The following is a 16,431-nucleotide window of genomic DNA, read 5'->3' as shown; positions in this document are numbered from 1 at the left end:
AACCTTCTTGCAGTGGTGTGCGTGCAGCCAGTTCTTCTTCCCCTCCACTCGAAGAGCCGTCCGAGTGGTGATCAGTACTTGCCAGGGGCCCGTCCACCGGGGTTCCAGACTCTTCGCTCGTTGAAAGTTCCGGATTAGGACGTAGTCCCCCGGTTGGATATCGTGACCGGGACCCCTGGAAGCATCGGGGATGGCCTGCTGCACCTGTTGATGAATGACAGACAACGTTTTAGTTAATTTGTACAAATAATCTGACAGCAGGACGTCGGGGACGTCGTGAATGGAGGTCGGTTTGGGGGCAGTCCAGAGGTTCATAGGCCGCCCAAACACAACTTCGTAGGGGGTCAAGTGGTGCTTAGTGGGAGTGGAGCGCATCGATAGTAATGCCAGTGGAAGCGCATCTGGCCACTTAAGTCCTGTGGTGGCCACTATTTTTGACAGTTTCAGTTTCAGTGTAGCGTTGTGTCGTTCAACCAGGCCAGCGGATTGGGGGTGGAAGACTGCATGGAACCTCTGTTTTACCCCCAACCCCTTGAGGATTAGTTGGATAACTTCAGCTATGAAGTGGGGGCCATTGTCGCTCCATAAAATTCGACAAAGGCCGTAGCGAGGGAAAAACTCTTTCAGTAGTACTTTGGCAGTAGTCATGGCAGTGTTATCACGGGTCGGATAGGCTTCCACCCATTTGCTGAAGGCACATACAATGACTAATACGTACTTCAAGCCTTGGCACCTCTCTAATTGGATGTAATCCATCTGGAGGACCTCAAAGGGGTGGTCGGGGATCCCAAACCCTCCCCGGGGTACCACAGTTCCTTTCCCGGGGTTGTGTTGTAGGCAGATAAGGCACTGCTGGACTAGGCGTTTGGCCGAGTCGGGGATCTTGTTGTTGTGCCAGACTTTGGAAATGAGTTCAATCATGTGGGCAGAGCCTATGTGTGCAGGGGAGTGTGCCATTGTCAGTATGGGGATCAAATATGCATCAGGCAGCAACCATTTGTTCGTGTCCTTTGTCCGCCAGCAGCCTTCATCGTCCCTTAGACCCACCCATGCCCATTCAGTCAGTTCGAGAGGTGTGCTGGCCGATTGGATATCCCTGATCGTTTCCCTAGCGTCGGTCCATTTTTCTGCTTGTGACCTGGTCACATACATGCGTGTCGTTGTCCTATTCTCAGCTGTGGTTCGGGCAGTGATGTCGGCTAGTGCGTTTCCCTGTCCAACTAAATCTGTCACCTTCTTGTGTGCCTGGCATTTGATCACTGCTAACTGTTTGGGGAGAAGAACTGCTTCAATCAGGGCGGAGACTAAATCTCCGTGAAGGATGGGCATACCGTGGGACGTCAGGAATCCCCTTTCCCTCCACAGGAGCCCAAAATGATGCACCACCCCGAAGGCGTACTGGCTGTCCGTGTAAATGTTTGCCGTGGTTCCTGCTGCTATGATACATGCTCGTGTGAGGGCAATTAGTTCTGCTGCCTGTGCGGATCGTTGTGTGATGCGAGCTGTTTCAACTACTGTTCGAGCTGTCGTCACCGCATAGGCAGCAGAAGTGGTGCCGTCTGGGAGTTTGATACAGGAGCCATCTACCCATAGTTCTCCATCAGGATCTGTAAAAGCAATGTCTCGGAGGTCAATTCTACTCCTAGTCTGTTCGTCCGTGAGGGTCACACAGTCATGTATAGGGGGCACATCGGGGTCATTTTCGGGCAAGGGTAACAGTGTAGCAGGATTCAATGTCGTGCATCTCTTCAGGGTGATGTGGGGTGCAAGTAGAGTCAATTCGTACCCTGTCAGTCGTGCACTAGTCAGGTGTTGAGTCTTGGTCTGGTTCAAAAGGGTGTCAACTGCATGGGGCACTAATACCGTGAGAGAGTTCGAAAGCACAATTCCCTCACTCTGGCGGATAGAGACAGCAGCAGCGGCTACTGCTCGAAGGCAGGCAGGTAAAGCTCTGGCGACTGGATCAAGAGTGGCAGAGAAGTAGGCACAAGGGCGTTGTTTGGCGCCGATGGGCTGAGTTAGAACAGACAATGCGCATCCCTCCCTTTCGTGAGTGAAGAGGGAGAAGGGCTTGGAGTAATCTGGTGTTCCTAGAACGGGTGCCGAGCAAAGGGCATCCCGCAACTCCTTAAAGGATGCTTGGCATTCGGGAGTCCAAGGGAGTGGGAACGGAACATCTTTGGCCAACAGGGAAAGTAGGGGTTTTATAATGAGACTGAAATTTGGTAACCATTGTCGGCAGAAAGAAGTAAGGCCCACTAATGAACGGACTTGCTTCTGTGTTTTTGGAATGGGGGTGTCTAGGATGGTTTGGATTCGGTCGGGCGTAAGTTTTCTCCCTTCTTTGGACAGGAGATGGCCTAGGTATGTCACTTGGGGCTGGCAGAACTGCAGTTTCTTTTTGGAGACTTTGTGGCCATTCTCTGCAAGAAAGTGCAAGAGTTGGATAGTGGCTGTGATTGCAAGTGGAGTGGTGTCGGCCGCCAAAAGGATATCATCGACATATTGGATCAACACTACTCCATCTGGTAGCTGGACGGCGTCCAGCTGTCTTTTGAGGGCCTGGCTGTAAATGCTGGGACTTTCAGTGTAGCCCTGAGGAGCTCTACAAAATCGGTATGAACGGTTTTTTAAAGTGAAGCCGAAGAGATAACGGCTGTCTGGATGGATGGGGATAGAGAAAAATGCATTTTTAAGATCAATAACGGTGAAGGTGGTGGCAGTGGACGGGATGAGAGTCAGAATGGTGGCGATGTCTGAGACTACGGGGTACTGTGGCACCACCACTCTGTTGACTTCTCGCAGGTCGATGATGAAGCGGTACGCTTTCTCATCTCCCTCACCTTGCTTCTTAACAATGGGTAGGATAGGGCTATTGCAGACATTACCAACCACTTCCTCTACCACTCCTGCATCTACCAAGGACTGCGCTACCAATGCCTTCTCGCCTTCGGGCGATATCCGGTACTGTGGGAGTTTCGGGAGTATTGCATCTGGTCGAACAGTTATGTGTACAGGATCGATCATCATTCGTCCTACATCCGAGTCGTTTCTGGCCCATAGGTACAGGGGTAGGGTATCGAGCAAGGATAGGTCAGCATCTGTTATGGCGTACATATGTCGTGCGGGGTAGGGTCTGGACATGCTCGGGTTGTCGTACAGGATGACTCGGACTCCATCCGGGGAACACCTAATAGTAGCTCGGAAATGTTTCAGTAAATTAATACCCATAATGGCGTCAGGGGAGTTGGAGGAGAGCAGAAACGTGGTGTCAGTGGGATTGTTTCCTAGGTCAAAGGAGATAGGTACAGACAGGGGATTAGTGGAGGGCGTTCCATCGAAACCTATCGAGGTAATGTGTGAGCCAGACAAGGGTGCCCTTGGAATCAGTCGTTTTGATAATACACTACGTGTCACTCCAGTGTCTACCAAAAATGGAGACTTTGTACCCAGGACCTTAGCAGTGACGTAAGGACCTTGCTGGTCAACACAGAGCTCGACTGGATCCCTCCCTTGCCCCTGGCGGTCCTATGCAGAGTCGTGAGCATTGTTACAGTCGGACTGTTGGCACTGATTCTGTCGGGGGCGGTCAAATGTGTTTGGTCTGCCAGGTCGGTCATTGGTGGTGTCGTAGGTCTGCCCTCGCCCCTGCCCTCCGGTTTTTGGGCCATTTGTCATGTCCCTTGTCTCTTTATTTTTAATCATTTCCCGAAGGGCCGGGCATTGGGACTTCCAATGTCCAAATTCTTTACAAAATGCACACTGGTTCTCATCGAGGTCGGTTCGTGGAGCACCAGGTGTGGGGTTGCGGCCTCTAGGGGGCGAATTCCTAGGGGCATTCGACTGGTAGTTTCCCCTATACCGTTCCCTTCCTGTAGTCACTTCATGTAATTGAGCAATCATCACTCGTTCCTTTAAGTCCTTTTTCTTTTTCTCATTCGCCCTCTCGTTCTCATTCTTTTGGTGTTCGTAATACTGAGCCATCTGAAGGATAGCTGCAGGTTTGGAGGCTCCCCAACTACTCTCACTCGTCTGTAACTTTTGGGAGACCTCTTGCGATAGCCCTTTTACGTAGTTTTGCACGAATAGGTGTTGTCCGGTTGCGGTGGTCATGTCTTGGCCACTGTAGTCGGAGAAAACCGTCTCAAATCGGGAGAAGTATTCTGATACGTCCTCCTGAGGTTTCTGGCGGCAAGCCGTGACTACCGACCAGTCTACCTTCTTTTCTGGGATCAACGTCTTTAGCTTCTGCACTATTTTGTCGGGGAGTTCCAGTATGTCTTTTACAGGTTTCTTTCCGGGCTCTCGCTGCCTATCTAGTTCATCGAGTTGTTTCCAGGTGTGTCCGAACAGATCTGTGTGGTCGGCTTTCCGGATTTGCTTCCACACATCAGCCGGTAGACACAACCCGAAAAACAAATCAATGTCCGATAGAGTCATTATGGTTGAGCCCAAGGCTGTGCCTAGTTCGGTATAAAATGCTGTAGGGTTCTTTCTTAAATCGGGCAGGGTTTGCCTAAAAGTTAAAATATCTTGCCGATCCCATGGTTGGTAAACCCAGTTGTACACAACCCTCCCTTTTGCATCTGCGTGGTTGATATCATCGTTTGTTCCCTGACCTCTTGGGGGAACCCAGTAGGGGGCGGCTTCTCTGATAGGCATCATAGTGTTGGCTGCTTCTAATGAGGGCTTAATCGTCTCAGGGACTGTGATCTTGACCTCTGGTTTCTGTTCCGCGAGGTGGCGGAAAACCTCAAGCGTTTGCATGAAGAGGTCCGTCACATCGCTCTCAGTCCCATCTCCAACATCGACCCTTCTATATAGAGTCGTCAGTTTTGCAGGGCCCTTATTCTGGTACCTATCCTCATATGCGTTCAGGGTGTGGTAGCTGAACCGTAAAATGAAATGCCGTCTGTGACTACCGGCATGTGAATTATGCATATTCATCGTATATTCTTCGCTCTCCTTCCGTTCTACCAGGGTCTTTGCTATCTGGTCGATTCCATCCCACTCATCTTTGCTCAACCTATTTGGTCTGGCTGTTAGCTGTTTGCCAGTCTCGAGTTCATCTGGTGTTGTTACCAATGCGGCTGGTGCGAAGGCCGTAAGAGCCGGGGCACTAGCGCTAGAGTCACCCACGCCTGCACTTTGAACTGGTGAGTGTTGTGCTAGAGGTTGGCAGGGAGCATAAGGAGGGGGCATGTAGATAATTGGAGGACCGAGCAGTAACTCGTCATTTGCCCGCTGTTTGGAGGGCATCTCCGGGTAGAGCGTAGGGGTGGTCCTGACAGGGCATTGGCCTGCCAGTCCTGATTCTTGTGTTTGTTTAACTTCCTCTCTTCTTCTTATTTCTTCATCTAGTTCTTTTGCGGCCAGATGGGCTGTTTTTCGTAGTTCTTTCACTATTTTTGCTTCTTCTCTTTTCCTTCGCTGTTCTGCTTCTTTGCGCCACATGCCAATACTATCGAGCATAGTGGGCGTTGCCTTATTTATTTTTACAGCTGCTTCTAGTGTTTTTATTTTATTTTCATCAAAAGAACCTATCAGTGGCCAATGACTTTCAGGATCCTTTTTTGTATATTTATGCCATAACTTACTATAAGCTATGGCGACTAGTCCTTGCTTAGTAAACATGTCCTTATTAGGGGTGCCCTCCAGTAGAGCTGGATGGTTCATCTCTAATAAGCGGTCCGGGTTAACCCAACTATTAACCAATGGGGAGAAGATAGGCATGACGGATTACAATGGGGGGCAAAAGCCTGCACTACCTATCTTTTCACTACTTGCAAAGACTGGACAGAATATTCTATTCTACGCTGTTTGCAAATAGAGAATACCTCCAGAAAGAACCAATTCCAAACAGTCAATGTTTGGACAAACAATCAATCAATGAGGAACGAAATAGGCACGACGTGTTAAAGGTTTGCGTTACCTACCCTTCACTATCTGCAAAGGGAGAGAGAATATTCCTATTCTTCCCCGTTTGCAGGCAGAGAAGATCCTTTAAGAGAACCAACTTCGAACAATTCAATGCTCGATTCAATCAATCAATCAATGGGGAGAAAAATAGGCACGGCAGATTACAATGGGGGACAAAAGTCCGCGTTACCTATCCTTCACTATCTGCAAAGACTAAACAGAGTATGGCGATTCTGTGCTTGTTTGCAAATAGAGAATCTCTCAGAAACAGTCAATGAGTAATACTAGTATTTTCAAACAATCAATCAATCAATTTCGCAATTTGTCGTGTGTCACGACCTTACCCGGACCGCATGGACAGTTTCTCGTCTTCCGCTTCCAGCGCCCGATCGTCCTCTACTCTCTGTTGCTATCGCGGCACTCCTGGTGGTTCCCAGTCAGGACCGTAGATCACTCGGGAGAGGTCTGCTCGGAATCAGTGAAGTTCAGATGATCGGCTGTCAGACGAGGGTCTATCGGACAGGAGCTCTCCCAATCGTTGCAGTCGTTCACTCTGTCGTCGGGACCTCTCCCACTGGATCCACGTGTCGCTGATGGGCCCCGCGTTTGGGACGCCAATTGATAAAGATCAATTCAAAATGGTCAGGCGATTTCAGTTGATGTTTCCTAAGTTAAATTTGCCCGGCGTAAAAACGCCTCTAATACCATACGAAGTTATTCAATAAAGAGGCAGGCGCTGGAGACAGGAAGACAGGAAACAAGTTTTATTCCGACGGAGTAGAACACATCAGATCGGACAACAAGGTATCGTCTCGAGGTGCTCTCCCAGCCTCTTTGAGACCTGCTCTTTTATACACTGGTTTAAGACATGTGAACGTTCTTTATTACAACAAGGACATTGTGAAGTATGAGAACGACATCCCCGGCACCCCCCAGTTCCGGCCCCTTCCAACACATGACAACAGTAGAGGCCCTTTCCCCTCATATGATTGGGAGGGGGCTATCACGCAGCTGAGTGTTCTGCCGATTCCTTTGGAATGTGTGCGCCTGATCGAATCTCAGGGGGTGGGGAGGTCATGATCAATAGTGGCTCCTTTCAGGAAAAGCGAGTGCATACAGTAGTGGGCAATAAACTATATCCTCGGGCTAAAAGCTGACCAGCGGTTCGTACAGGCAGTCGGGCTCAGAGGAAGGGGTCATCAAAGGAGGGGTATTCATGGACGGAAAGGAGGTGTTGGTCAGGCGCGGGGTGTGATTCCCTGAGACAGAGTCATGGGAGGGGAGGGTTCATGACTTGTGCATGTGAGTGCGGGGGTAGCCAGGGTGCGCGGGGAAGGCTTGCAAGGTTCAGGGAAGTGTGCTGACGGGCGATCGTGAACAGGGAGACCATGGTACCTAAAATGGCTGTCGTGTATGCTCATACGTGAGTCTGCAAGATGGCGTAGATGATGTTCAGTACACGAAACTAAAATTCCACACTAGCGTCAAAGCGCACCTGCCGGAAGTTGGAGTACTTATGGTACAGCGAGAAGCGCAGGGCAGCAGCACAGCCCAGAAGACGCCATCCGCAACTACCGCCACATCATCAGGACCGCCTAGAGCACTTCCTTCAAAGACCGCCTCGACAACAACGCACACAACAGCAAGGAGCTCTTCAACAACGTGAAGGAACTCTCCACCCCAGCTCCAACGCCAACGACATCCCGCCGTCGCAAGCCCTGTGTGACTCCCTCGCCACCTTCTTCCACCGCAAGATTGCCGACATCCACAATAGCTTCAACCCCTAACAAGCCCCAACACGGTGGAAGCACCACACCTCATCGACCACGACCCCCTGACAACCTGGGCCAAGGTGTACATCGAAGACACAATCAAGAACATGGGCAAAATCCACTCGGGCTCGCCGTCTGACCCTTTTCCCCACCACATCTTCAACAAAGCCGGCAGCTCCTTCGCACCCCACCTGCGCAACATCATCAACCTCTCCTTCGAGAACACGACCTTCCCTGAAAGCTGGGAACATGCCGAGATCAGCGCCCTACTAAAGAAACCCAAGGCGGACCTGAGTGAACTCAAAAACGTCTGGCCCATCTCCCTGCTTCCGTTTCCAGCTAAGGTTATCGAGAAGATAGTCAACATCCAGCTCACCCGCTATCTCAAAGACAACAGCATCCTGGACCCCTCCCAGTCAGGATTCCGCAGCAACCACAGCACCGAGACCGCCCTCATCGCCGCCACAGACGACATCAGGATCCTACTGGACAACGGCGAGACGGAGGCCCTCATCCTTCTGGACCTCTCCGCCGCCTTCGACACCGTCTGCCACCGCACACTACGCACACGACTCCACGACGCAGGGATCCGATACAAGGCCTTGGACTGGACCTCCTCCTTCTTCTCCGGCAGAACCCAGAGAGTCCGCCTCCCCGTTCCAATCTGAAGCCGCCGAGATCATCTGCGGCATCCCGCCTGGATCCTTCCTCAGCCCGACACTGTTCAACGTCTACATGGTGCCTCTCGCACACATCGCCCGACACCACGACCTCAACATATTCTCCTACGCCGACAGCACGCAACTGATCCTCTCCCTCACCAAGGACCCCCTCACTGGCAAATTCAACCTCCACCAGGGAATGAAGGCTGTCGACGACTGGATGGAGGATAGCCGCCTTAAGCTGAACACAGACAAGACGGAGATCCTCATCCTCGGGCCCAACCCCTCAGCATGGGACGACTCCTGGTGGTGCGCGTCGCTGGGGACACCCCCCGCACCCACCAACCACGCACGCAACCTGGGAGTCATCCTCGACTCGAAACTCACCATGACCAAACAAGTCAACGCTGTCTCCTCCACCTGGTTCAACACCCTCCGTATGCTCCGCAAGATCTATAGATGGTTCCCGACAGACACAAGGAAAACAGCCACCCAGGCCCTAGTCAGCAGCAGACTCGACTACGGAAACGCCCTCTACGTCGGAGCCCCGACCAAGCTCATCAACAGACTGCAGAATCCAGAATGCTCCCACACGCCTGATCCTCGAAGTCCTGCGCCGCAACCTCATCACCCCCCCACCTGAGGAACCTGCACTGGCTCCCTGTCGACAAAAGAATCTCCTTCAAGCTCCTGATCCATGCACACAAGACACTCTAGAAGAAAGGCCCAGCTGATCTCAACAGCCGACTCTCCTTTTACGTACCCAACAGGAAACTCCGCTCTGCAAACCTCTCCCTGGCTACCGTCCCAAGCATCCGTAGAACCACAGCCGGAGGCAAATCCTTCTCCCACCACGCCGCCAAGTACTGGAACACCCTCCCCCTCATCCTACGACAAACCGAAGACCTTCTGGCCTTCAGGAGACTAGTTCGACTGGCTATTCGACAAGTAGCAACGGCAACCCCCCTCTCCCCACCCTCAGTGCCTTGAAACCCTTGCAGGTATGTAGTGCTCTTTACAAATTATTGATTGATTGATTGACATACCAGGAAACAACCCATGCAGAAGGATTAAATCACCTGCTTGTCCAGCTCAGGCTTCAAACTACATTCTCAAGCAGGCAACACCAGAAACTTTGGGTATTCGCTATTGAGAAAAAAAAGCCTAGAGGAAGATTTTCTCCATTTGCAACCGATGTCAAAATATGTAGTGAGGTAGCTTAGGAAAGTAGTTTGCATCAAAGCTTAGCTGCGCTAGCACAGTTTCACGTAGCCTGTATGATTATGTTACTTATGTAATGTGGGTAATCGTATAGTAGATCTTAAAACATTCTACAAATAGCAGGAATTATAAATCGTAAAGACAACAATGGGTTTATCTTTTGTAAAGAGCTCATTTGTACAACCAAAACAGGTTACTAGACACGCCAACACAAGGAAGAGAAGACAAATAGCCAAACACAGACTGGAAGGAAAGGTGAAGTCTTAAATTGTTAGGCAGAAAAAAACTTTATTCCAAAGTAGGGGCCAAAAGGGGGAAGGCACGACCACCTTTGCTTTGGCTTCTGGCGCTTGGAATGGACAACTGTTTCTGTCCCACAGAAGGCAGATTTCACAAACATACTGGGAGAAAAACATGACGTGATATAACTATGATAAGGCAATTTACGTCTCGATGTCACTGTGATTAGTTTGGTTACACATAGAACACACGTTCTGCCACAAACAAGCTCAACTCTAACTACACCTGTTCATTCGCACATAATTATATTTCCAATCAAGTAAATGGGCCCGGTAAGCAAATGTCTGTCTGCAGAGTGTAACTTACTCCTAGATTTCTAGAAGTTAACACCTACTTATGGAACAAAGAATTTTGTAAATTGGGCACAACATGAATACTTTGATAATATGATCCTTTCAGGTGTCTCACCAGCCGGGCACCCTCCGTGAAAAGCCGCTCCATTTTGCGATCCAGCCAGCGCAGGTAAGGTCGGAAAAGCAGCTCCACCTTCCCCATCAGTTGATTGGTGGCAAACTTTGCCTGTAACCACTCCTGAGATGCCTGGAAGATATGCCTGCATTGAAATAGAAAGAAAGAATTGTATAACTCAACATGGAAGCAGTAAGGATCGACCAGAAAATACTGGGCAACAAGGCAGTGATGTGAGCTTATAGCAGGACACCGAGCAACAAAAAGCCATTTATTTATTTAATTTTAAAAGTTTTGTATAGCGCGAACATGGCCCAGGCGGGTATCCGAGCGCTTTACATACGGGTTGCGGGAGACATAGGATGATAGCTGTAGGCGAAAAGAAAGAAAAAAACAAATACAACAGGAACAACAAAAGCAATATACAGCAGGAACAAAATGACAAAGTGGCAGGCGACAAGGGCCGTAGCAAATGTCAGGTAGTAGCTAAAACAGTTAAACAGGATAGGAGGCAGGAGAACAACTTCTAGTTCAGTGCACTGATCATTAGGAGGGCTTTAACTTCCCTTTTGAAGGCAAATGTTGCGGGAATCAGTCTTGTTTCCGCTGATAAGGAGTTCCAGATTATCGGGGCAATGCCAGAGAATGTACAATTTTATGTTTTCACTTTTTAAATTTCTTCGGCTTAAGAAGCTGTGTGTTGGTGCTCCTTGATGGCCGAGTGCAGCCAGAAAGTTTGAGCTTGTTTTTCAGGTAGAGTGGGTGTGACATAGTCGACCTGTCATCGGAAAAACATATGGACCTAGACAACTGGTGGAGCACTATACCTCCCTCTCCACCTCTTCTTTTTTCCGACAGGGTGCCTGGACCACAGATCCCAGAAATCACTCTGGCCTGGACGATACACCCGACTGCAGAATCGGGAGGAACGTGACTCCGCCCCCTGACGTGTCTTCCGAGGGAGCCATAAAGAAGAAGGATATCCGGAGGAGCCCGTGGCAGTACACCGGAGAGGAAGACAACTCAGGAGGTGAAAAGACTGTGCTGTACAGAGGGATCGCTGCAGAGAGGAGAGAGGACCGGAAGGCAGTGTCACCTAGGACACCGGCAGAGCCAGGAAGCCAACGACCCCAAAAACCGCCCAGCCCCGCGCCTGGAGGTGCGTGGCTCCTACAGGTATGCAACCGAATCGCGGGCTGGGTCGGGAGGCGGGATAGCGTACCCCGGTAGCCCCGAAGCAATATTCTGTTAAAGCTTTTTGTTTTTCGGCATCACGGTTTGAGAACTACACACCTGGTCCTTTTTTTTTTTCTATCCAGTTTGACGTGTTGTGTGCACGAGTGCTCGGGTGTTCCCTCACTACCCACTCTGTCACTAAGACAAATAGCAGAAACGACGCCTGACCCCTGCTCTTGTCTCTTTTGTTTATGTACCCAGGCATATGGACAAAGAATTCCCTGAGACCCACCGCAAGACGAGGAGGGAGCGTGTACACCGAGGGTCCGGGAGAGAAAGAAGCCCAGTGCATAAAGAGGAACTAGACCTTATTAGCCCCGAAAGACTGACGAGGAGAAAAAAAGACACCTGTCTATACTAATAAAACCAGCGTTACCACACTCTAGTCTCCTTTCAGATCCTTCACCCACGCAACAGTGGGGTATTGAAGTGTAGGGCTCTGTGGGTCATACATGCAATTTTTAAATGAATCCTTGCCTCAAATGGAAACCAATTGAAATTTCAGGTCTGGAGAGATGTGGTTGGTTTTCTTGCAACCGGTGATGAGTCTGGTCGCCACATTACGCGAAGCTCTGAGGGGGGCTAAGCTGAGTTTTGGCAGTCTGCATACAGTAGAACTGTTGTATTCTAGTCTAGAGATGACTAGTGCTTGCACCGCAGATTTGAAGTCATCTTGGGGAAGGTAGGGTTTGAGGTTTTTTAGGATGCTCAGTTGGAAGTTCGCTCCTTTGGTAGATGCTCTGTTGTTATCTTGCATGTTAAGGTTCTTATCTAACACCTGTGATTTCGTGGAGTCAATTATGTGTGGTGTGCAGATGAGAGTGCTGAGGTTACTTAGATATTTAACCACAGTGTGGGTTTGCTTAGTGGGTGAGATGAGGAGGAATCCAGTTTTGAGGGCATTTAGTTTGAGGTGGTTGGTGGTTAGGCAATTTAGCATTTTGAGCAGGGTTCCATTGAATGACTTGATGTCTTCGGGGGAGGATATTTTTATGTACAGTTGGGTGTCATCCGCATACATGTGATATTGTATGTTGGATGCTTTGAGGATTACAGTCAGTGGTTCAATGAAAAGGTTAAAGAGCGTGGGGGAGAGTGAGGATCCTTGGGGGACACCCAGAGTGCAGGGGCTGGAGTTGCATAGAGTTTGATTGGATTTGACTCTTTGCATTCTGTTGTTGGGAAAAGAGGCAAACCATTTGAGGACCATGCCTGAGAGGCCCATTCTGCATTCCAAGAGGTTCAGTAGATTGTCATGTTTGACAGTGTCAAATGCAGATGAGAGATCAAGTAGTATTAGTAGGCAGGTTTCATTCTGGTCAAGAAGAGTGAAAGCATCATCCACTATATGAATGATGGCCGTTTCAGTGCTGTGGCCCATGAGGAAGCCTGATTGGAATTGGTTGAGAAGTTGGAATTGATCAATGTGTTTGCACAGTTGTTCATGTACACATTTCTCCAGGAGTTTTGCAAGGGTAGGGATGTTTGTGATTGGTCACTAGTTATTTAGGTTTTCAGTGTCCTCCGTGGGTTTTTTGAGAATAGGGAGCACAAGCCCAGCTTTCAGGCAGTCAGGGATTTCACCTTAGAAGAGAGGCACTGATGAGCTTGGATCAGAGCGGGACTAGTGATCCTATCATTTCTTTGAAGAATTTTGGGGGAAGAGGGTTATTGAAGTGATTAGAAGGTTTCAGTGTCAAGTGTATGTTGAGGATGGCAGTGTTATTGAGGGGTGTGAATTGACTCCAGGAGGCATTGTGTTTGGGGGAGAAGACAGGGTGGCGGGGGCGTGAGTAAAGAGGAGTAAGGGGAGGGTGAGAGTTCGATTAGAGCAGACTTAATATCTGATTCAATCCTGCTCGCCTTACGGAGGAAGAAGTCAGCAACAGCATCACAGTTTGGTTGAGTGCAAGAGATGTGTGGAGATTGGATAGAGGATTGTGACTTAATCAGTTCAAAAAGCTGTTTCGGGCGAATTTTAGCTTTGTCCAGTTGATTTTGAAGAAGGTTTCTTTTGCCGTTCTGCTATAAAGGCAGATTCAGGCAGGAGTATTTTGTGCAGCTGAAAATAGTAACCAGAACAGTAAATTAGCTTTACTTCAGTAGGTACATGTTTCAAAAGCACCACTGTGGCAAAGTGGGACAGCTTAAAAGAATACCAACATATCTGTAACGCATTGCTAAGGCTTTGAGATCGCTTCCATCAAGCTACGACCGCTCATTCATTCTTGTCATAGCAACATTTAATTTCAAGGACACAAATGCAGCAATGCGTTCAGCGACCTGGCACGAGGCATTGCGGCTGAAGTGACAAGGTGATGCAATACTAGAAATATTTGTATGCCTCTTATAAACTTGAATTTTTAACCCATTCAATGATTGGCACACATGAGCTATATCTTTAAACACTACACGTGCATTCCTACAGGAGGAAGATAGTTTGACAAAAGTTATTGACTGGTGAGTACATTTCTGTAAAATAAAACAACCAATGCAATTAAAGGTAAGTATGATAGATAATTCTGAGCTGGTTTGGCTGCCCTTCCAGGCATTCACGAATTGAGACAGGAGGGTGGGCTCTGACCCTGATGGTATCACTGAACTGATGCACATAGCAAGTCTCAGTGTGGTAAGCAAGCACTGATCCGAAAGACTCACACGTGGATGGATTCGAGACCTGATCGGACATGATCTCTACTGTACCAATATAAAAAAGATGTGTATGGCTCAGCATAAATGTGGGCACCTCAACACAGTGGACTGTCTTTCTGCACTAATTTTAGTTCTAAAATGAAAATACACTCATTAAAAAAGATAAGCATGGTTAAAGATACACAAATCATATTCACAAGCTAGCTGCTGTTTGACAGGATTATAAAGTAATTACACTGTAAATAGCTTTAGTCATCAGAACAATAGATGGTGACGAAAAGAGAAACGTACTTAAAGTAATAACATTTCAGGTGGATACATTATCTTGTTACAGATTAATATGTTCTTGTGTAAGTCTGGGAACTGTTCACCTCCAAAGGCTCTCCAGTGCCGCCTGAAGATGCCAGGAGGCCTCAGCTGTAGCTCTTCCCGCCCTGATGTGTATATATAATGAGCCAACTGGCAAGATGGAATCAGGTTCCTGATACTTTTGCAACACCTCATCGAGGAGAGGGACAGAGACACCATCAACTGCAGCACCAAATATAGCACATGATATACTTTGGTACATTATTAATCGCAGCACAAATTCACTGGGGAGGAGAGAGGGTGGTGATGAATCTGCGGGAAGATAATGTATCCACCAGAAAATCATTACCTAGGTAATTCATTTTCTTCTGATGCCTACATCTTACTCCAGATTCCTAACCTTATGAATGAGTCTGAAAGTGATGCCCTCAAGGAAGCAGGACTGAGTAGTGCCGGTTTGTAAAGAAGTTATACATCACTGACCTGGCAAAGTACCAATCACTGTGTGCTAGGGCTGTGAGGTAGTAATGTTCAGCAAAAGTAGGCAAAGATGACCAAGTGGCCGACCAGCAGTTGTCAACAACCGGGACATCGCAGCTGAGATCTGTGGAAGCTGCCATGGCTCTACTAGCGTGACCACAAATTGTAGCAGGAAGGTGTTTCTTGGCCAAGGTGTATGATAGTTTAATGAAAGTGTGAGGAAAATGGTGTATTATGGGGTATGGTTGTGAGACCTCACCATGTAATACAGTCACAATATCGACTTGAGTCCATTCAGGCTCATTTGTAAAACCTTTAGCTCAATCCAGGGTGCCTGAGGCTTTCAGCAGTCAAGTTTAACCAAAGGAACAATTGTAAAGCATTTAGAAGCACCAAAACAATGAAATAAGAATGTCACGCAACACAAAAGAAATCCAACATCAACTTATAAAAATGGATCTCATGTTTATGAATTTTTAGACACCAAAACTAACAAAATTCACCGGAGGGTTCCGGGAGATATAGATTTTGAAGTAAAATGTAAATCATTGCTTTTCACTCAAAAACTGAATAAGCATTGTCAACTACTGTTGTTACAGGAAACCTTATAAAACTTTTACAAAGTTGTGTTGGGCTACTCTGGCCCAATTTTGGTGGCCAACCCTGGCAGGGAGGAGGTCAAGGAGGCCAGTATGGATTTGTAGAACAGTTACGTTGCCACCAAACCAGTCGCAAATCCAGTTCCAGGGTTTATGGGCAAATCACGAAATTCAACAATAGAGCTAGATTTCCTGAGACGATTCGAGAGGGGGAGAGGCACAATCTCTCAGAGCGTAAAGAGTGCCTGGGACAGACTATTGGAACGGGACAGTCAACTGAACTGTTTATGTTGCCGTCTCACACACCTCCTAGAGGGTGTCATGCTACATCATTCGGCGGTGCTCCTCGTTGGGCCGGCGCTGCAATGCCCAATGGGTCCTCCGAAGGTTAGCGTTAGTGGAGATCTTTTTCGAGGCTTGCTGTTTCATGAATGCAAGTGAGGTAGCTATTGATGTGACGTGGGGTGTAAAGTGCGGGTTAAAACTGGTAAAGGAATCGCCATAGACTTAAATGGAGCGGTCCTGATCCAAGGAATACAGAATACTGAAGATGTTGTAAGGTGCTCTGCATGTTGTGCAGTCAAAAAGGGAGTACCTGGGGCTACTCCTCGGTCCACGGTATTGGTGGGGTGACTTTGGCCTCTGCAGTTGATGTCCCTCGAATTCATCTTGGGTCCAGCAAAAGTCCAGTTGCCACTGGACTACTGGTTTCAAGTCACATCGAAACCCGCGGTTCCCTTTGGTGAAGGCTATTGTCCATCTTTGGTGACCAAACTGCACTTTAATGACTCTCCAAGATTTAAAAGAACCAGGTGCAACTTTTGAGCACTGAAACTTAGTCTCCCCGGCTGCACGTTGACAATCAGTGGTAAT

The 16,431-nt window shown here is 48.5% G+C and overlaps 1 protein-coding gene across 1 annotated transcript in view; it reads right to left on the bottom strand.

Moving 5' to 3' along the window:
* The window catches only part of LOC144826522 (uncharacterized), a 592,534-nt gene that overhangs the window by 170,221 nt on the left and 405,882 nt on the right, over positions 1 to 16,431 (bottom strand). Inside the window, exon 6 of the mRNA XM_078684945.1 lies at positions 10,283 to 10,427. Within this exon, the coding sequence (XP_078541071.1) occupies positions 10,283 to 10,427 (145 nt within the window). The remainder of the gene's footprint in view (positions 1 to 10,282; positions 10,428 to 16,431) is intronic.

This window comes from Lissotriton helveticus, chromosome 3_2, assembly GCF_964261635.1.
Source record: "Lissotriton helveticus chromosome 3_2, aLisHel1.1, whole genome shotgun sequence".
In the NCBI taxonomy this organism is placed as follows: Eukaryota; Metazoa; Chordata; class Amphibia; order Caudata; family Salamandridae; genus Lissotriton; species Lissotriton helveticus.
Note: the sequence above shows the minus strand (reverse complement) of the source record. Positions and strands in the feature narration are given on the sequence as shown.